This window comes from Sturnus vulgaris, chromosome 1 (genome assembly GCF_052056855.1).
Source record: "Sturnus vulgaris isolate bStuVul1 chromosome 1, bStuVul1.hap1, whole genome shotgun sequence".
In the NCBI taxonomy this organism is placed as follows: Eukaryota; Metazoa; Chordata; class Aves; order Passeriformes; family Sturnidae; genus Sturnus; species Sturnus vulgaris.
In genome coordinates, this window is record NC_142243.1 from 142,435,616 (window position 1) to 142,458,029 (window position 22,414).

The 22,414-nt window shown below is 41.1% G+C and overlaps 1 protein-coding gene across 1 annotated transcript; it reads left to right on the forward strand.

Annotated features, from left to right (window-relative positions):
• Nucleotides 1–739: 739 nt before the first annotated feature.
• SLC30A8 (solute carrier family 30 member 8) lies at nt 740–20,907 on the forward strand. Its single transcript, XM_088163970.1, has 9 exons — nt 740–819; nt 4,391–4,444; nt 8,882–9,086; nt 12,921–13,059; nt 16,646–16,799; nt 17,323–17,512; nt 17,890–17,995; nt 19,564–19,698; nt 20,719–20,907. Exons 1-9 carry the CDS (start codon nt 740–742, stop codon nt 20,859–20,861), a joined length of 1,206 nt encoding a protein of 401 aa, XP_088020096.1. The 3' UTR covers nt 20,862–20,907.
• The last annotated feature ends 1,507 nt before the right edge of the window (nt 20,908–22,414 follow it).

Here is a 22,414-nt window from a genome sequence, read left to right on the forward strand (position 1 = left end):
GGTGAGGCTGGAGGGCTTCTCCTTCCCTCCAGGGACTGTGGCTGTCAATAGAACTAACAAACTGAATAAAGCACAAGTAACAACCTACAGTCCTTCCTGCTGAAATGAAGATTTCAATAACCTGTTCTGCAAATGGCAATAATGAGCAGCCTCTCCTGTTTCGAACCATTAGGAGAGAACACACCAGGAGAAGAAATCCGTCCTTAGAGCGATTGCTTAGATTAAAAGGCTTGCACAAAGCTGGAGTGAGGGAGGTTTACTTTCCTCCCAAGCCAAGCATGCAGAAAGGCAAACAGGGGTTTGACTGTTTCCAGGCAAATCAGGCTGTTTTAATGACCTCTTTTGATGCTCTCTTTTTCAGTGCATCCACGTGAGCTCCTTTGCACACACTGGAGTGTGCTCCGCTGTGCTGGACCCTGGGCCTGGCAGAGCACGCTCCCCCTGCGTGACCAAAGAGCACATCCACCAACAAACATGGAAGGAAAAAAAAGAAAAACAGGGAGGGAGGGAGGCCCACATCTCCAATCTGACATGCTCAGCAAGTTACTGGCTGGCATGGTAGTGACGCCACTGGCACTAGGAAAGAAGCTTTCTCTTGCAGTTTCTCTTGGAAGATTATTAAAACACTTCCATTTTTAAATATTTGGCAAAGACTTCTGCATAAGTTGAGAGGACTTTTCTGCCAGTATCCCTTCAGAGAAAAGAGAGTTTAAGGGGAAAAACCCCATTGACTTTCTTCATGGCTACTGAAAAGGGTCTTGAAAGAACTTGTCTTGTGAGCGAGAGGGACACCAAGAAGTACTCCTTGGCCCTAGACAGGTAACACAACTCTTTGTTTCCTTCACTGACATTTCTTGTCAGAGCAATGTGAGATCACCAATCTGCCAACCAGCTGCAGGAGTCAGTCTGAAGAGTTTCACCGTGCATACATTTTACTACTTTCGAAATGTTTTGTTCAACTTTTTCCTTCCCAAACTTTCTTATTAGATATTTGAAACATTTACTAGACAACAGTCTGATGTGTCTGTGATGGATTGAACCAATCTACTGTTGAAGCAAGTGTCTCTTGCTATATATTTTATAAGCTTAGTAGATTTATTGTAGGATGCAAAACCTCATGGATTATGCTGCAATTTTAGGCTGAATTTTAATTGTGCTATTGACATCATGTTTGACTCAAGGCTCCTTCATGCTTGAATGTCTAAATTATCCATTTTATTTGAAAGAAAGGCAATGCTTTATTCTTGTGGATAGTCTGTTTGGCTTAGAGATAATGTACCTCTTGTGTGCCAGAGGTCCTGTGAGTAAATGCTTGCTTGAGTGAGGAAAGATACTCTGAAAACATGAAATACTGTAGATGGGGTTAAAAAATGAGTATAAGTGTCTGTCACAAAATAGTTTTGCAGTTTGACTTTTTTTCATTCTTCCTCTTGATTCAGACTAGCAAGTATTTTTAAAAGAAAATCGCTGCTCAGTTACAGCTTAGCACCTCTTGACATTTCCATTATCTCATTGGTTTTCAGGTTATTTATTGCTTGGCTCTCTTAAAACGTGTGGGACAGAAACTTGGCATAAACACTGTCAGTTCAAATGGAAATCTGTCTCTTCATGTTCTTATACTGGGGTCACTGCCATCATATTTTAGTCATTTGAACGTCTGGGTTATTATTTAAATATTATTACATGGCTCCATAAATATAGATGGCACTGTCCAAAATTACTTCTGTGGTAATATTTATATTTCAAAAAGATCCCATATGATTCTGAAGTTCATTTTAGTTATTGAAGACGCTCAGTCTTTTTTTGAAAGTTTGCAATTTTGTGGGCACAGCTTCAGTGTTTGAGGTCCTTCAGCCCCTTGCAACCTTTGGACACAAAGGACAACTCTGGGCAAACCCATTGTATGATCCCCTGAGACAGGGACAGTTGTTAGGCTGCCTTGTGAGGAAGCATTTTTTCCCTGGATCTGCATTAATGGGGAATATCCCTGGTAAGCAGAAGGGTAGGATGCACACTGGGGGCAAGAATCCCTGGCAGCTGATCCTCCCATCTGAGAGCTGACACACCTTCTGGAGTCAATTTTTTTCTGATAATTATTTCTTAATTTAGGATTGAATTTAGGATTGAATTGCTGCAATTGCAGCAATTGCAATTTTTGGCTGATTCTGCAGCTACATGGAATGGCCCCTGAGCTGGAGGGCTGGTCCCAGGAGGGCTTTACACTGGTGGTCCTGAGGTGGCTGAATGATGGAGGTGGTAGTTCAGCTCTCCAAAATTAAGAGGACTTGTCATCCAGCCATGTGACTTTTGTGCTGAAGCTCCATTTTGCTTTTCCTGACAGATGAAATTTGATTAACTGCACCATTTAATTACTCTGTTCAGAAATAACCAGAAACGGGGGCTGAGAGCCAGAGTCTCCCTCCTGTTGGAAAGAGCTGGTAGCACAAGGGAAGCCCTTGCCCTGCTTCCCATTGCACCCAGCAGCTTGGGGTGCCAGCCCATGAGCCACAGCCAGCCCATGAGGAGATTCAGCCCTCTGGGCCTGGGCTCACAGAGCAGCTGCCTTAAGCCAATAGTAGCAATAAGCTCATATTAGCCTTTGGTATAAATTACCACATTTTTCTGTCCCCCATGTGTAGCATTAATGAGCAGCTGTAATGCTTTCAACAGAATTTATTTACACACAGATTGCCTATTTCCTAGCCATCCCCCAGCCTCTTTCTTTTTAATAAATGCCATCATTACAATACACAGGGAACAAAACTAGTTTTATCTTGACCATGTGAGTAGGAAGCCTGGAAGCTGACCCCTTTCCCTGCACTCAGGGCTGTGGAGGTGTTTTGCACATGCCAGACCTGTCTGTAGTCACTAGAGGGTTTGGATGCATTAAAGCTTCCCATGTAAAACTTGAAATGTTAAAAAAGGGGTGAGCTTCAACTGAGTCCTTGGAAAGTCAGATCAGTTGAAGATTTATAGGACAATTCATGTTGGGAGGAACCCTAAGAATGTCTCTGGTCCAACCAAGAGGTTGAATAATGTTGCTCAGGGTTGTCTCCAATCTAGTTTTGAAAAAAAATTTCTCAGGATAGAAACCCCACAATCATTCTGGGCAATGTGCTTCAATAGGGAATTAACTTCACAATCTTTTTTTTTTTTTCCCTTATATTAAATCAGAACTTGTTTCAATTTATGACCAATGACCTCATCCTTCCTCCATGCAGAGCAATTAAACTCCATCTTCTCAATAGCCTCCTCGAAAATATTGGCAGGTTACATCCAGGTGCTTACAAAAAGTCCAATCTCCACAGAAGTGCTCCAGCCTTTAATCATCCTGGTCACCCTCTGCTGAACCTGCACTGATTTACTGATCCTGCCTGTGCTAAGGACCCCAAAGCTGGACACAATATTGTAGATGTGGTCTCACAAATCTGTCTGCCCCAGCTGCAGAATTTGTTCTGGTGAAATTAGATGGCTCCTCTTGAGTTCTTCCTCCAGACTCCTCATGGCAGCCTTGCCCTCCAGTCTATCAGCTGCACCTCCAGGTTGGCATCATCTGCCAACATGATCAGGGTGCCCTACACCTCCTCCTCCTCCAAGTAACAGGGGAAGGCATTACACAGGACAGGTCTCAGGACAGGACTCCACTTCCCACCAGACTTGAGGAAGGTTATGAGCCATAATGGTTACAGGGTCTGAAGCTGAGCACTCAGAGCCTCCTGCTTCATGCAAAACATGTTGTCCATAAGTCATACATCGTGTATCTTAAAATTAGATCTGAACTAAGATAGTTTTGTATGGTCTGTTCACAGTCAATGGTGGTATAAAAGAGAATAAGTTCTAATGACTAATCAATTATATTCTATTTTTTTCTATTTGTTATCACCTATATAGTGATCTAGATAACCCTTTACCGTGGACTAGGTAATGGCTTGACCAAATTACTCAAGTGTCCATGAATGAAGATAGGCCAGAGTATTTTATTTCTTGCTGGCAACAGATCACTGTAATATTGACCAGAAATATTAAATATCCCACTTCATAAATCACTGGATTTGCATCTGATTGTGCCTGCTATGCTATGAGCTAGAGTTTGGGTTGATCCAATGTGGATTTCTTATTATGTTCTTTATCTGTCTTTATAATGGGATTTTGAATACCATTACACAAATGAAACTCAAGGCTTTAAGTCTCAATGTTTTGATTTTTATTTTGTCTCTGAGACAAGAGACAAGGTGCGGAAAAAAACCCAGAGGTGGGCAATGCTGAAAGCAGGAAACTTGTGTGAAAATGTTAGGGTTTGTTTTCATGCAAAACTTTTTAACACAGAGCATTTACCTGTAGATAGTCCTATCTATAGGCCTTAGACTCCTAATTGGTTCTTGTCTGCCAGGCTCATACCACCAGGCAAAAAGTTTGAAGTGAACCTGGGGGATGATTTCTTCAGGTGAAGAGTGATTTTCTATAGCAAGCACATAAGGAACATTTTCTTCTTTTTCTCCCTTCCCACAGGCAATATGAAAACTCTCATGAGATCAAAGAGTCCTCATCAAATAAAGGCTTTCCACCACTCCTTTTCCTTTACAGAATCAATGCTCAGGAAGATGATAGGTGTTTCTTGTGATTTCTGGACTGTTTTAGCTGTGGTTGTCTCCTTTGTACTGGCTTGCCAGCTGGCCCAGTAGCACACAGTATCTTACAGAAAACCCAATCCCATTGCCTTTGCCCCCCTGCAGGTGACACTAGGACCCTGAAGCTGTGTCTGCCCAGGACTGGCCATATGCCATCTCCATTACACTCAATTCAGTTTTGCCCACTTCATCTCAGAAAGAAAATTAGAGCCAAAGTAGTAAGTGATATGAAACAGAAATTAAATAGCTAAGGCATCAGCTCAGAAATTGATGGTTCAGAGGTATAACAATGATACATAAAATCATGAATGATGTGAGGCAGGTAAACAGGGAATAGTCACTCATTATTTCCAACACTAGAGAAACTAATTAAAATAGCAGGCAGACAGCTCCAGAGTGACAAAAGACACATTATTTTTACACACGTCGTAATTAAATTGTGGAACTCAATACTTTCAAGTCAGCTGGGTATGTGGAATACAGATCTGTAAAGAGATATTGGACAGGAGCTCTGGTTCAGAACTCGGGAGCAGTTACTCTCTGGGAATATTCCTCTTTGGTACTTTGACCTTATGTATTCCTTCATGCTCATTTGGATATTTGAATTTGGATACTTGGCTACATGTACCTCTGGTCTATCTCCAGGCAGCTATTGTTACAGTTTTATGTAGAAAGAAAACTTTTCACAATACATTTATGCATACAGGGCCAGGCCCTCAAAATGAGGCCAAATAAGGGCATGAATCTACTAGATATCTAAATGTATGTAAATATATAAATATTTGCCTTTACTTTGTGCCCACAGTAAGGAAAAGGGGAAAGTGGACAGTCAGGTTATTAACAGGGTCTTACATACCTTGAAAATATTCAAGATTGGTACATCAATTGAAATTGGAATGGTGCCAGCATAAGGGAAATGACTTTGATAAATTTTTCTCTGAAGGTAGTTTCATTATCCTTTCAGGCACCAGAAAATTACTATTTTCCCTCATGAAGGAGATGATCTCCTGTGGAAAGTGCAGTGATTCCACATTTTCCTCTTTTGACTGGGGAACTCATATTGGTCTAGGAGGATAGCAATTATTCCCATAAGCCTTCAGATCAAGGCACCCAGCAGATCAAGTGAAAATAAACAGAAAGGAAGTTGTAATAAAAAGCTATTGCTAATGATTTGTGTGAAATCTGCAATATGTATTAATATTTTCTGCTTCCCCCTTCCGGGCATGACTCAGTAGGAGTCTTTCAGTGACATTCCCCTGACTATCTTTTTTACAAAGAAAAGAGAATTTGAAGTGGAGAAAATATTATTTTTTAATCTGTGACTCTGCAATATGCTGGTACAGAGACCTGATGCTCAAAGGCTACATCTTGCTGTAAAACACTATGAAGCAGTTTCTGGTCTAACAAAGCTGATCTTTTCACCTTAAGCTTTTGATTCACACTTTTATAAAACTGCCTCTTAGATTCTTAGATTCTTTTAATTAGTGGCAGGCAGCTTTTGAAAGAGAAAAATAATGGTTACGTACAGGAACTGGCAGGAGTTTTACCAACTCATCGGGCCAGATGCTGTTCTGCAAGTTCAAAGGGAGCAGTGAATGCTCACCACCTCTGGCAACTGGGGCACTTTTATTTAGGTGCCCTTTAGACAGAAAAATGTGACATTTGTGGGTTTATGCTGTCTCTGTTTGCTTTTGCATCTGTCCAGCAAGATCTGTGGACAGTGCTTTCCTGCCCCTCAGTGATGCCCCGAAGCTTTGTTAGTTAACAGAGAGACTGAAAGACAAAAAACAAAAGAGAGGGAGATCACAGGGCGGCTTATTTTTTTAACAGCAAGGAAAGGACTTAGTGGCTCAGAATACGCAGCAGTGATTTTGGCATTCCTGCCTGAGAGGCTGTTGAGCTGATCATGACTCATGTCATTAAGATGATTTTAATGTTCAATGCCAGTTGATGAAAACTGAGGTAAGGGGAAATTAATTTTACATGCAAACTATAGAAAAGCATTGGAAGTTAACTCCAGAGAGAGATCATGAGAAAGAAAATCTTGCCTGCCCTGATCTCCTGGGAAGAGTGAGAGAACTACAGCATTTTATTCAGCCATCTGGAAGGAATTAATTTGTGGTACCTTCTGTGTCTAATTCATCAGAAAAATATTGTACAAAAATGACACAGTGCACATGAGGAACCCGATAAATGGAAAACTAAAGGCTGGAGAAGAACTGGCTGGTGGGGACCCCAGCTGCCAGATGGGCAGCCCATTCCCTAGACACTCCAACTCTTATTTATTTGTTGTTGTGAGGAAAATAACGGAAAATGCTGATAAAAGGACTAAGAAAACTCACTGTCTCCAAGCATCAGGCATTAAATCTGACCAGTTGCTCTTTCACACAAGCTCCTGACGTACAGGGGGAATCAGTCACCCCCACTGAGCAAACAGAGACCACATGCTAACCTGGCTGGGAAACAGGCTGACTCAGGGGAACATCATACCCTTGGAACATCTCAATAATATTTACAGGACCAAATCCACACTGATTATCTACAGTTGCAGGGCTTGGCTGCCAAGATGGGTCAGGTCTTCTTTTGCCAGTACCTCTGTGATGTTGATGAACATAAAAGGCAGAGGCATCAGCTCTGCAGGTGCCTTTGCCTCTTGCCCACCAGTGTGGGGCATCTGGCAGGACTTCAAACCTGCTGAGCAGCTGCAGCCCCCTCAGGCTGCCCAAAAAAAGCAGCTGGAAAAAGCTTGTGATTTCAGTACAGTTTTTTTTCTGGACATTGACCACTGCATATTGCCAGCCACCAGCTGATTTCTTTCTAGTGGGATTTTAGGAGTCTTGACACTTCTATAAACAGTGCAGAAACACTACAGAAAGTCACCGGGATTCATGTTACTTCCTGGAGCACAGGTTTTCCTCACTCAGCTATAGAAATAATTCTTCCTAGTCCCAGAGGAAAATCTGAAGTCAAAATGGGGAAAAGCCATTGTTATTATGGGGGCAACTAAGCCCAGTCCCACATCCTGCCCCCAGGCTAATTTCAGAAAAAAACCCAGTGGAGTTTGTTGTGTTCCTGGGTAGCCCCTGGACATACAGACCTCAAATACTGCAACGTGTGGTTATAGGGATGGTGCATCTTGGCAGAATTCATCTTCTGGTGCCACAGGCTCAGTGCATTCACCACATTAGGAGTAGCTCTGGCAACAAGTGTTGTATTGGGAGAGACAGAATGGTTTCAAGTCTCCCCTGGGAGAAGGGTTAGAGGGGTTTGTTTTGCAATTTGGGCTCTTTTCTGTTGAGAGATAAGGAGAAGGGAACATCCTTGTTCAGCAAACCACCCTGGGCCTCCCAGGGGGACTCTCTTGGTCACTCTACTGAGAGCTCCAGATGTTGTGGTCATCCAGGAGCTTCCACAGCTGCCCTGCAATGAGTCTGGTCCCAGACCTCTGTACCCCCACTGCATGTGTGCTGTGCAGGAACCCTGAAAAGCACAATACTGAGGTTTTGTGGCAGAGCAGACTTGGCTGAGAAATCACTTTGTGATGGAGCAATGCTCAAAGAGCCACTTCTGCTGGACTTCTCTCCTTACCATGAAATCAGTGGCACAAAAGGTTCTACCTGTACTGTGGGTTTTATGTACTAAGGAGAATTGATTTCGTTGATTTTTTAATACCTCTGAGATTTTTTTGCTAATATTTTCTATGCTCAGGCTCTGCTGGAATATTGGTAGATTTTGTATATATGCGGAAATTTGAGATAAAATAGTTCTGTGTGCAGAGAGAGGAGAGAAATATCTTTAGCCAATTATATTTAAGAAAAATACATTTGGGCTGTTTTTTGACTAGTTTTCCTGACAAAACTTTTGGGAATAAAATCCTGAAATTTTCCGTAGAATTTTCTCCGTGTTATGCTGAATTTGGTAGCTATTTGCATGAGGTACAATTTTTTCAAAGTCATGAGGTGTGCATGAGATATACAGCCTAAGAAAGGCACCCTGTGCTTCATAAACTGCTAAATGATGTAGGAGAGCCCAAAGAGCTGGGAAACAGAGCCAGAACACTCATTTCATGTGCAGCTCCCTCCCACAGAGCCTTGCTTGTGTGAGCAAGCCTCTTCTATGACCTGCTCTGCTGTTCCCAATGCTGCTTTTATCCTTTGAAAGCATTAATTACATCGTTTCTGGGGCTGTAGGGCTAGACGCCTGAATAACCAGGGTTTTTCTTTTTTAACCTTCTATTTCGTTCTATCCCAAAGGATGAGCTGGCTTCAGAAGAATTCAAATGAAGAGAGGCAGCAGCAGGAAGCAGAAGTTACAGGAGCTAATCCAGCGTATCACTGTCACAGCTACTCACAGGTTTATGAGAACAGAAAGAGGGAGCAGCATCAAGCCAGGAGGAAGCTCTGCATAGCATCAGTAATTTGCACCTTCTTCATGATTGCTGAGATAACAGGGGAGTATGTGTGTTCAAAAAGGGCCCAGTCTGGTGCCCAGCACAGCCACACTCTTGCTTTCAGTGTGCACTCTGACTGCAGGGACCATGCTGACAAGGGTGGACTCACTTGCCATTAAATAACTCTCCTTTGTCCCTGGTCATCAAAAGAACTGGGGAGAGGAGAGGGTTTAAGTGAAGTTATCAAAATATTTTCATATATTCATTCAAGGATTGCATCTGGGTAGGAATACAAAGAACAGTTAATTATCTGAACTGTTCTTCCAGGTCTTTAAGCTTGACTGACACATGTCTTAGCATCACGAAAGGTTTCTAATAAATTGGGTTACATTCTTTTTTAAAATATTAAAAGATTTTGTATATTTATCCAGGCCAGTGAGACCTCAGCACTGATGGAGGCTGCTAGCAGCAGGATCTGAAAATAAATGCAAGATTCTTTTCAAAATCCAGGGAAATCCAGGGCCAGATTCACCATCTGTTTTTCTACAGTTAAGTCAATGTATTTATATCAGGGCACATTTATCTTTTAAATTGGTCTGCTAGTGTGTCTCTGGATCAATGGAAGATTATTCCCCTACCTAATTAGCTTTCACTTGTGGACCCACCCTACAATATCCAATATAAGTATTTGGCTTGCTCATAGAGCACTGGCTTTCATTTTGTCTCACTGCTCTGCTCTCTCCATGAATTCTGTGATATTTATATCCACCTGATAGTTCCTGGCTTTTTAATTTGCCCTTCTCTGCAGTGAGCTGAGGTAAGAGAAGGCATGAAGAATCCCACAGACTTTTGCCATACGTGTTCCAGCCAATGTAACAAAAATCAGCCAGGAAGGCCTCTGAAACCCATATTTCCCCAGCTCAGACATCTCTGGAGCCCCATGAAAACGAAACAGAAAAGCTTTGTCTTTTCTGCAAGTGAGAAGTGGAGGCACTGAAAGAGTTGCTGCATTTTTGCCTTCTCCTCTGGCTGCCAAAGCCAGCAGGGACTTCTCCACCTCTTCCCTCCCACGTGCTCCCTCTGCATGAATCCCTCTTGCTTGTAGGTCACTGCATTTCCCCCATGAAAACTGGTGCATGCTGCTAATCCCCATGCAGTAATTTCCAGTGCCAGAAGTAATGCATTATTAACAAAACCATATAATCAGTAGGCTTAAGTTTGGTGAATGCGGCTGTGCTAGAGGATAATTGGAAGGACAGATGATATGTTAACTAAATGTTTCATTTTGCTTAATGAATCATGCAGCTTTTTTGCAGTGACAGCTTAAGTAACAGGCTTGAAGACCGTTTTGCTTCAGACCATTAAACTTTGACAAACCAGTTATTAACTGCAGCTACAGACAGCTCTCTATGGAAATTTTTGTAATTATGAACCATACATTTAATTTTTTTAATCATTAGGCAAGACTGCTGTGCCTGATGATTGACCATTGAGTGACTGACAATTTCTACTGCTTGTGGTCTATAAAGCTATAAACATCCATTATAGGGAATGGTACATCTTAAAGGCCACTTGTTGGGAATATTGATAAAAAGCTGTAAAAGCCTATAACTACAACACTTATTTTACTCCTGAAGATAAAGAATATCTTCCCCTCCCCTCCTTGCCCTCTAAGGGCAAACAGGTTCCATGGGCATTATTCTGCTAAACAGAAGAAACAAAGCTGCATCACTCTCAGAGAGGTTGAAAAGTTGTGCTTCTTTGAATGCCTAGATCTTTCTGTGATATTTTTTTTCTCAAACCATGTGTGTTGGCCATTACTGCTCTCCCAAATGGGACGCTGCTGGTTGAGCCTGATACACCACCAACTCTCTCTGAAAGACAATTATCTTCTGTTCTTCTAAGATCCATCACAATCTCCATAGGTCTGGAAATGTCAGTCAGATCAATACTTCCCAGTGCAGACCCCAGATATGAAAGTGCTTTCCAACGATTTTTGGTGGTTAAGGAACAAATGTGGATTCCAAAGCACTTCCACTCGGGCAGTAGAAAGAAATACAAACACTGCATGTGGTCTCATGTCAGAGTAAAACATAAAAACTTGATCAGTGAGACAAGCTGCTAAGTTAAGCAGACTGAGATCTCTGAAACTCACCCAATGTATTACTTATGCCAGCAATATATAAAATAATAATTTGCAAACATTTTTCAAAGACAGCAGGCTAGCAGCAAGCTTCTGAGATACTGTCCAACAGAACATGGAAATAGAGCATATAAAATGCAATGGGGTTTTGCCCATAGCTTATGGTCTACATATTTGTTTGCTGAAAGATACCTGATGCCTGGGTTATTAATATCTGGACACTGCCAGACAAGCCTTCTTCCCCCTGCTAAGCAGAACTGCCTTCCTCTTGAGATACAGTTACCCTGAAAATAGTGAAAGTCTAAGAAACATGCCATGACCAAAAAGTATCTGTGCATTTACACTTGAGCATGTGCTGGGAAATACTTATTCTGATGAATTTTTCATTTTACCACAAGGAATGAGATGCCCCCAAATTCTGCAGCCATGTTTTCTCCCTTTTGAGAAGTAACTTTGAGTAAAATTCTGTGCTGAAATACCTTGTGGTGTTAGGTATTCTAATCTAAAATATGCAAACAGGAGGAAGTTAAGCAGACAGTCCATCCTGCTAGCATGAAAATGCTCCAACTATAAGGAGAGAGACATCTACATGTCCTTTTGGCAGTGGTATGCTGCCGAAGATTTGAATGAGGCATTTTATGATGTTTTTCAGGATTCATTAATTCTCAGATGGGTTGTGGTCAGGAGAAATGACTGAGCTGAAATTAATTAAATGACCGAAGAATGGAAATGCATTGCCAAATGCAGAAACTAGGTGTTTTGGCTCTATTATTTCTATTATGTCAACTCTTCTACATTTGCACTTTGATGAAAAGATTCCCCTGCTGTAATGCGTTGGAAGGACAGTGTCGTGCCTGGGATCCTTTTCTTCTCCTGCAGCCACCAGGAGCTGGGGCAGTTTAAAGCAAACTTTTAGTTTATCTGGATTTTCCTTTAGCCCTGAGACATGGTTAAAAGAAATTGGCAAAATAATTATATTTGGCTTACCAAGTAAAAGAAATGTGGATTAAAATAACCCAAAATGTTTTTAATTCGGTGGGGTTTTTTTCCTTCAGAATCCACATAAATCCAAACCCCCACAGAGTAAAATGATATTTAGCCACATTTTTTGAGCTCTAGCAGGAAAATTAAGTCATGCATTACAGATTCAAAATACTAGATTAGTCCTGAGAACAGAACATTTTTCTCTACGCCCTCACTAAAATGGTTGATTGCTTATCACAGTTCTTCTATTGGGATCTTTCCATGTATTTCTGTTTTAGTGTTGCCTGTGACAAATAAACAGGCAGCAAGAAGAACATGCATATTTTCCTGTAACAAACAGGAAATTAATCCCATAAGCTAGGTCTCTGAACTATTGTACTTACATAAAAATATCGGTGTTCTGTGAAAAAATAGTGGGAGGATACTGGAAATGTGATTCCTAATATGGCTTTTCACAAAAAAAGCTGATATTAAAATAGTCAAACAGTACAATAATAAGGTAACTATAGAAATAATGTATCACAGCTCTTACAGTTCTTAGGTCTTTTTCCTATAAAGAAATTTGGCTTATGTATTTCTATTAATTCATACCTTTCACAGCATGAATGAGGTACAAAATTAAATTATTTTTGAAGAGGTTTGGGTCTCATGTATGATAACCGAAAATTGAGTGTTCCCTTTGATTCTCAGCAAATCAGGTCTTGAGTTGGATCTGGCTGGCTCAGAGCTCTGACCAGAGCTGTGATCCAGACTCGTGTTTCACACAGGTGGGCAGATCGCCGGGAGCCTGGCAGTGCTCAGCGATGCAGCACACATCCTGGTGGACCTGACAAGCTTCCTGATCAGCCTCTTCTCACTGTGGCTCGCCTCCAAACCTCCCACCAAACAGTTCACTTTTGGGTGGCACCGAGCAGGTAGCAAACATGGCATATTATGGACATGTGGAATGGGAAAGGGAAGTGACCATAGGCAGGGGCTGGAGAGCACGCTGATGTCCAAGGCAGGTCTGCAGGCATTGAGAGACAGTGCACTAATGCTCCCACAGCTCTCAGGACACAAAACAGAGTAAGACAGTGAATTTCGAAGAAGAAAAGAGTCACCTCTTATCTAAAAGCACATCCTTCAGTTCATTATTTGCCATAGTTTTGGGCTGGTGCTAACTTTGGTTGAAATAACAGCAACTTCTCTCGGTGACTTGAGTGCGTGGAAGACTGAGCTCTCAACTTGTTATGAAACAAGTTTCTATAAAGGCAATAATAACCATAAAAATTAGGCTTTGCTCCATTTCTAAAGCAAATGATTAAATAATTGTAAAGCGTTCACAGTGTTACATGTGTAGAAAAGTGAGATCCTTTAACATTTACCCTTTTCTAGATTCTCTCATATCTCTTTATCACTGTTGCCTTTTATCAGGTGCAAACAGGTTTTTAAAGTACCTTTTCCTCAACCTAAAATAATCATTTTACAGATGATACCTATTATCAAAAGCCTGACAATCAAACACAAATGTTTTTGCAAAAGGCAAGACACTAGCAAAATACTAACCATGAGAATAATTTTCTGGAGTATGAGTCTGTTCAAGATTTAGACACCTAAATATCAATGCCTACATATACATGAGCACCTTTAAGTACAGGGTCCAAGTCTCTGATATATTCAACAGAAATCTTGACTCCATTCAGCCTCCTAAACATGGAAGTCCAGTGTTACATCCATAGAATGTTGGAGGCTTATGCATGGAATGGCAGCTGTTGCACAAGGTCTATAGGAGACTGCACAAGGTGACAAGGACAAAATCAGGGCTTGTCAAATGTGACCAGACACTCACAGCTAAGAAACCAGAATGTGTTCCCAGTCAGCCAGTGAAAAAGAGAACTTGTCAATCACCATTAATTTGATGTCCACTGTCTGCAGGGGGAGCTTAGACACTTAGGTAATGCCTACAGGTAGGCAATTTACTTGTCTCTGTCTGAAAGTAAGTCTCATGTTGGATGTCTCAGGGCTCAGATTTGTTGCTTATATGTAAATGATTTTTGCCATTTGAAGTCCAGTTTCCACTCTGGAAGTCTATGGGCCAATTACACACCTTGTGTCAAGCCGCACATGGAGGTGTTTATACCTCAAATGACTCTAGACACCTGTGCACCAGAACCAAGGACTCAGATGATAAATGCTTCAAGGATGTTCAGTAGCAAAGTCCAGAAACAGCTTCTGACTCACGTGTCTGTAGGCCAAAGATGGTTATAGCTGCAGAGAGTACCAGGGAAGGCATGTGCCATACTCATCCTGCCTTTCTGTAGCTCCCTAAGTGTATTCTACCAGCCCTGGTGGAAACAGACTGCTGGGTGAGTGGGAGGTTCAGTATGGCTCAAGCATGATTGGCATTATGCAGACAACACACAGCTGAATTTTGCAGCCTTAGTAAACTACTACTTAACATCAGTTGATCTACCACTACTTTTCATGTTTATTCCCTCTTATCCTGGGGGAAACAGTGAGAGAGAGACCTTTCTTGCTGATATAGGCAGGTTCAGCCACTTCATGTGACTTCATCCTCAGTCTGAACTAGATTATTTTTATTTTGTCATTGAATGCAGAACTTCAAAACCAATCCTTTATTGCCCTTTTTATCCTAGTAGCAGAAAGAGCCTTGCATCAAATGTTAGAAGCTATTTAATCACATTCCATGTTTATTATCCCGTTTCTTGCTTATTTCCCCAGCTATATTCTCAGTTTAATATGCAGGTGGGTACCTTAATAGAGTAGCTGAGGGCAGTCAGGTGGCAAAGTCACTCTTCACTGACTACCAAGGTCTTGCAGGTGCAGCCCTCCATGACACTGGAAGATGTTTTTTCACTGCTGCTCACAGACTGATAGATATTGTCATGAAAAGACTCTGTATGGTAGTGCTCAGGTTTAGCCATCTGAATGCCTCCTGCCCTCCATGCCAGAGCAGTGCAGCCACTTTCACAAACACAGAAACACAATGTGAGACAAACTATTTTCAGGTACAAAAACTCTCTTGCACCTTAATTTTCCTCAACTGTACTCAGAGATTCCCACACAATCCTACACTATTGTTTGCTGTGCTCTGCTAGTGCTAGTAGCTCTGAAAGTAACTGAGAACTGAGAATCTCGAGTGAAGTATTTAGTGCTGCTGAACTGATCTGTAAGCTTAACTAAACTTTTGCCAAGATATTCCATTGGAAATTAATATGTAAAGATGACCACTAACATGCTCTGCTATAGAAAATATGCCTAAATCCACACAGGTGGATACATGTGCTCACAAGAGCTCTTGGCTGCTTTCATGCCAATGATAGCACAGCCATCAACCCCTTCAGCTGGGCCAAGTTTGCAGGGGTTCAACCTGCAACTTGTAGAAAAGGAATTGTACGATTTAGGTTTGCTTCTATCTACTTTTAAGCAAAACTAAATTCCCCTGTCGGTGCACTTTCATTTATTATTTTCCACTTTTAGGCAAAATAATTGTTTGATAAGCTTTTGCAGCCTGGTAAAGGGGGCATCCCCATAAAATGATATAAAAAACCATAAGCTGTTTTAAAGGATTGTCAGTGGAGGTCTGTGCAAATGCTTTCTGGCTGTCTTCTGCCTTTCACTTTACTGTGAGCTGCATTTTCTTTGGTATTGTCTCGGTTGTGCTCATTTACCCATTCAAGTCACACGGCAATTACTAGTCCCATATCCTATTAAAAGCTTGCTGCACGTTCATATGCACTTCCCTGGACCTCTCCTATAACAGTGCAATAAAAGGTGGCCTTGGGGACTGGATTTATTTGAGCCCAACTCAAAGCCAATAGAGACAAAATTAAATTTTGCTACCCTGGGGAAAAAATAACTTCTTTTGTTCTCATCACAGCTGGTGGCACAAAAATGACTTTGTGGCATTGGCAGAATGAGTTCCAGGATAAGTTTTGCTGACAGGACTTCGTTGGGAGCTGCTACTGCCTTTCTGAAGTGTGAAGTGGTGAGAGGTGTGCAGAAACAGGGGAGGCTAATGGAGGGAGATTATGTCTGACAGTGGATTTGGGTGAGCTGTGCCTCTCTCCTTCCTTCAAACTTCTGCTCCTGTGATGAAGATAATCTTGCTGGGAGAGGAGGGCTGGTCTTTATAGGTTTCACACCACAGTCAGGGCCAGGCAAACTCCTTTTGCTCCTCCCAGAACTCCCCAAATCATCTTTTACATTTCTCCAATTTCTTAGAATATTGCATGAACTCAGCACTGGAAAAGGGACAAAAGTAGGAGCAGGTAGAACAGGGTTAAGCCACCACATGCACAAGGCTACCTTGAATAGTCACTGGATTTTCTATGATCAGAAAGGAGGTTGACCCATTCTTTGTTTCTTTAAGACTGCCAGCATACAAGAAGCAGCTCTCCTGGCTATAAACCTGATAAACCTGGAATCGTTATCATCAACCTCTTCAAATTTTTGCATTCCTATTCTGACTGTTAAAATCAGATTTTTTTTCATTCCTAGAAATTCTGGGAGCTTTCATGTCAATGATAATAGTTTGGATGGTGACTGGTGTGTTGATATATTTGGCTTGCATGAGGCTGCTACACCCAGATTACGATATTGATGCTACAGTGATGCTCATTACTTCTGCTTGTGCTGTGCTCACCAACATCCTGTAAGTTATTTTGTTCTCCTCTCATATGACATGTCAACCTTGAACCTGCTGCTCTAAGTCAATTAAAAAAACCCAAAACTATAGGGAGATAATGGCCTCAAAAATATTAAGTGTTTATGAGCTCCATGAGGATATGGAAAGGGGCCAAAAAGAGAAGTCCTGCTTCTCATTGAAAGTTGCAGTTGTTCTCCTCCTTTCTTAGCTGCCACACTGGGAAGGCAAATTATTAATCTACAAACCCCAGGAAAAGATTACTCTCCATCTCGCTTTTTATTAGATGTCAGAATATTCAAGAACTCCATAGAAATTGAAGCCTCATTAATTACCCCATTCACAGACTTTCTTGATTATGCAAATCACCAAAAACCTAGGAATTGTCTGCTCAGCCACTCTGCATTTCTACCTAACGTGTCAAATTTTACTGTTCAGCATTCAGAAGTGGCAGGATGGTGATGTGTATGACCTCACTGCTTTCAGAGATGCAGTATATCCTCTGATATTTGTAGCTTTACATCTCTTGCAGACTAAGCCTGATTCTGCACCAGACTGGCCACGGGCACAGCCATGGGGCACAAGCCAGGGAAAGCGAGTCAGCCCCTCTGGAAAAGCCAGCTCTGAGCAATGCCAGCCTGCGGGCAGCCTTTGTGCATACCATTGGAGATCTATTCCAGAGCATTAGTGTGCTAATTAGCGCACTTATCATCTTCTTTAAGGTTGGTTTTATTAGTTCATATGCCTGCTTTGCAATCAATGATAAGTGCTATTTTCACAACGGTGTGACCCTAGGTACTATGTAAATATTTCCTGTTTTAATTACGCACGCTGTACTTGTATCAAAGAGAATTATATTATTCTTGGGAAATGAAATAACTGTTGAGAGTCTAACCCTTTCTTCTTGGTGTTTCAACTGGATACTTTCTTCACCTGTAGTACCTTCATTCCCTGTGCTGAGGCTCTCTAGCTGGCAAAGGAGGCCATTCCATTCTGTACTAGATGAATGGAATTTATTATTCTTTCATGCTAACTAAGTAAAAATGACAATAACTGACAATAATGAAATTAACAAAGTGGTTTGTTCATATTTTTCTAGCCACAGTACAAAATAGCCGACCCAATCTGCACATTTGTGTTTTCCACCTTTGTCTTGGCAACTACCATCACGATTTTAAGAGATATTTTAACTGTGTTAATGGAAGGTAGGACCTGATTCCAGAATCAATATACTTATATTTTGATTTTCTTTTTCTGTTGCTTTCTTCATAATGCTTATATATGCTGGAAAAAAAAGAATAATGGCACATTTCTGCATCGGCTTCCGATATTCTCATGGTTCTGATCATACTTTAAACCTATTTCTAATTTTAATCCAAATTGTTTTCTACCATTACCTTATGTTTACACATATGCCAGCTTTTGTAAAAATCTGTGTACTGGTGTTTTGTTAATGAGCTCTGAGTTGCTTTTGTTTGCCGTGTGTGTAGCATTTCTATCACCCCTTTGGCATGTGAGATGCCTACTTACCTTGTTCATTGTGTATTTCCTTTACCCGTCTTTGTGAAGAAAAAGTGCTTTGATTGTGCTTTGAACTGTGTCTGTGAAATAGGCTGAGTGCAAGAGACAGAAGTTTAAAAGATTTTTAGTTACATGAGTCCAGAAAAGCAAGCTGTTGGAGCTTTCCAGTTTCATTTCAGTGCATGGGAATAAACAATTCTAAGCACAGCAGCAGCAAGAAGAGCCAGGCTTAGCAATATTTAATCCTGTCAGCTATGGGCCTGAATATTTGATTTACAAGGCCAAATGACTTGAGCAGTCACAGATGCATGATTTTGTCTTCCTCACATTGAATAATATAATGCAACCTCTTTCTCAACTGTGAAGACATGAGGATTAAAGGGAAAAGTAGCTCTAACAGTGCAGCCTCTGAATGGTTACTTAGTGTGTCTGCTTGCACGGCTATTTCTTCTCTCTTTCACTTGCGCCCACTGCTGTTTCAAGAAATAAAATATCTGATACTGTTACAGTAGTTTCATTTGAGGTTTCAATGATTGTGAGATTGAGATACTTCCATGAAGAAGTATACCTAGACAAAAGTGCAGCAACTTTTGGCTTCCAAAAAACAATTTTGGCTTCTAAAATATCAGATCTTTTGGTTATTGGGAAAAATAAAATCAAACTACCAGGAAGGGAGAGCAATCCCTGACACTGAGGAGTCTCTTACTCAAAGCAGTGAGTCCCAGCTTCTGTAAGCAGCGCTGGCATGCCAAAGTCAGCAGTGCTCTGTTCCCCTCTGCACCAAGCCCACTGCACTCCTGGGACACTCTCTGGGGAGTCTCCTGTCTCCTAAGTAGAATATTCTGCCCAGAATTTTCTGAAAAGAAATTAGATGCTGGAGCTGCTGTTCCAGTTTAAGGATCCAAATGGAGCATGATGAGTTCATGCTGTTCACACAGGCATAGAGAACACTCACAAAAGATGTTGGTGCAAAACTAGAACATGATCTGACTAAATAGCTCACTACCCTATGTAAACTGCACATTCAGACTGTCCCCTAAAACATGCATGAGTCTCAGCCTCCCATGGAGAAGTTTAAAACAAGGGATAGGATTATATAACACAGTGAACTCTGAAATAGATGGGCTTTCCAAAGCATTGAATACTTTTATAAAAATGATACATCTAAGTGAATAGAGGTTCATGATTCATCTATTGATCATAATTCTTATCCCTTAAAAATATTGTTTTTCCATCGATTTCTCCTTTTCAGGAACATCAAAAGGATTTGCTTATGATGCTGTAAAAGCAAGAATTTTAGCAGTTGAAAAAGTGGAGTCTGTTCACAACCTTCATCTTTGGTCTCTGACAATGAATCAAACTGCTCTCTCTGCTCACATTGCCACAGGTCAGTAAATTTCTGTAAGCAGGGAGTAACTATTCAGCTGCTGTCGAGTAAAGGTCAGTCTTTCTTGATTCAGATTAAACTGGCTGTATCTCTGTTGCTGGTTAAAAGAATCATCATAATTTTGCTGGAAAAATAAAATCAACAATAATAACAAATAAAGATCTTAGATCCTACTCTCAGGAAACTTGTCTAAACAACAGGGACCTCTACTTAGCCCAAAACTTGAAAACTGCAGAGGTTGCAGGACAACAAAGTAAATGACAAGATATTTAAAACAAATTAAAAGAATGAGGCTCAAACTGGAATTTTATTATAATTTTGTCAAACTTGAAAACTGTTGATCTCTACAAGAAAAACTTACAGGGCCAGTATGCCTTCCTGATGTATCTCCAGCAGTAAAACCATCTGTAAAAATAGATGGAGTTTAGAGGTAGCTCTAGTCCATCTTTTAAAATACTATTTTAAATGGTAGCTCTTATTCCAGTTCACAAACTGTCCACTACCCCGGTCAATTTTTTTTCCTGTCTGTTAGCTTTTTACATATTAAGAGAAAAGAAAGTATTAAGAGAAAAAAAAGCCAGCTGTGCTTGGCCAAGAACAGGGCTAGAGGTGAAGTCCTCCACAGAGTCCCCACTTTCCAAACACAGAGGGTCTATCAGCCACCCAAATCATTTGGCTCTGCTGCTACTCCCTGACTAGGCAAACTAATCTTTATTAAGTATTTCTGCTTTCCTCCAGTCTTTTGCCAAACTGAATTGCTATGATGATTACTTAACTTAGCTTAACTCTTGCCAAAGTGACATACTTCAACCATATTTGAATGAACAAAGGTTTGCTGACACGGGGGTTCCTGAAAGGAGGAAAAAAAGGACAATAAACACTTCTCAAACAAACTTTTCTATCCTGGAAGTATACCATATCTATATTAGATATCATTGTCTATATTAGAAGTATGCAACACTTTAAAGTATTATCAAAATGTGTGTGTTTTGATCACTTTCTGCTTGCTATCTGTAGCAGACACAATGGACAGCCAGAAGATTTTGAGAGATGTTACCCAAGCACTGTTTGAGCACTACAGCTTCCACTCCATCACCATTCAGATTGAATCAGGAGAGGCTCAGAAACGAGACTGTGTCTTCTGCCAAGAGCCCAGGGATTAAAGGGAGCAGTGTGCCATGCCAAATAATCACCACCCCTCTTACAGGTCAATGGAGACTGTATGTACTGGTTGGATGTAGTTGATTAACAACAAATGGTAATTAACTGACATAACAAGCCCTGCCATTGCAAGAAGAGCATGGGCCTTTCTTTGTTGGTGTCATCTACCATGAGAGAACATGTATTGAATCTAGCCATCAGCCAGATTACCTGTCCCTCAACTGTTTCTTTCAATTACAAGAGAAATATCTAAATTATTCTTTACTAGACCAGCTGATTGGCAGTTAAGCAACATTTAGAGTGCTTGTCTGTAATTACAGGTAACAAAAAACTAATCAACCTTCAAATTACCAACAGACAAATTATCACAGGTGTAATGAAATGTGAGCTTGGTGCTAGCAAACTCAACAGTCACTCAGGATGAAAGAGAAAAATTAAATTACCACAGGAACTGAAGAAATCTGGGGAAGAAAGTGATGGTGCTTTCCCTGCCTTTTGGGACACACTCCCTTTCCTGCCTATGAAGGGAAGTATCAGATATGTATCATGGATTGCAAGAGAATGGATCATAAGACAGTTAATTCCATTCGTATTTGACAAACAGGTCTTTGTTTTTTTAGCTAGCCCTATTTGTGTTTTCAGGCAGCCTTCAGGCAAAGTCTTTTCTGCCAGGCATGAGCAGTATTCTGAACTACTAACCCATGACATGAATAGTGCTGCACCATGATAAGTTATGAGAGAAGATTTGAGGTGGATTTCTGTACGTCCATGTCACAAGGTACCACTGAGTCATGACAATAAAACAGACCAGGTGCTCTTAGAAAATGAAAAAATAATTAGGGCAAAGAAAAACTGGGAGCCATTGTGAACATCCTGTCTGGTGCCACAGTTCAGAGAGGCCTGCAGGGTGTTACCCAGTGACACTGCTTCGCTGAAGTTATATCAGATAATTTAAACAAGCCTTTGGCATATCACACAGCCATTCATTGTAAAGGGAGTGACATGCCTCTTCTTCAGGTAACTAATTCCCACATTTCCTAACTAGATGTGAGCCATGGTTTCCCCAGCTGAGTGTTTCCATCAAAACACTCCAAACCACTGCTCTCTTACTCCCAAACCACTGCTCTCTCACTCCCACATTCCCCCTCTCCTGTGCTGGACTGGAGAGGAGAATCAGAGGCACAAAAGGTAAAGGTTATAGGTTGGGATAAGAATAATTTACTGGAAATAGCAATGAAGTAAAAAAATGAACAATAACAGCAGCAATACCAGTGACAGAATACAAGAGATGAATGATTCACATGTGAGTGCTCCCCCCTGGCAATACCCCACTGTGCTGCCACACTCCAGGACTCCAAAGCAACCCTTTCCCCATCCCTGGGAAATGGTAGGAGGTGGTATAGAATAATCTCCAGGTGCTGGCCATGCCCCCTCCTGGCTACTGCAAAAATTAACCCTGTCCTGGCCCGAACCCGGACCATGTGTTAAATCATCCTCTTTTACATACCTGGCAATGCTTACAGCAGAACTGAGAACAAAGAGTCAGGTCTTTCCA

Excerpts from the sequence above, each read along its gene's own strand:
- SLC30A8 (XM_088163970.1), top strand. The coding sequence starts at position 740 with ATGGCTACTGAAAAGGGTCTTGAAAGAACTTGTCTTGTGAGCGAGAGG. Across the intron at positions 17,513-17,889 it reads CACTTATCATCTTCTTTAAG|CCACAGTACAAAATAGCCGA; the intron begins GTTGGTTTTATT and ends ATATTTTTCTAG. Across the intron at positions 17,996-19,563 it reads TTTAACTGTGTTAATGGAAG|GAACATCAAAAGGATTTGCT; the intron begins GTAGGACCTGAT and ends TCTCCTTTTCAG.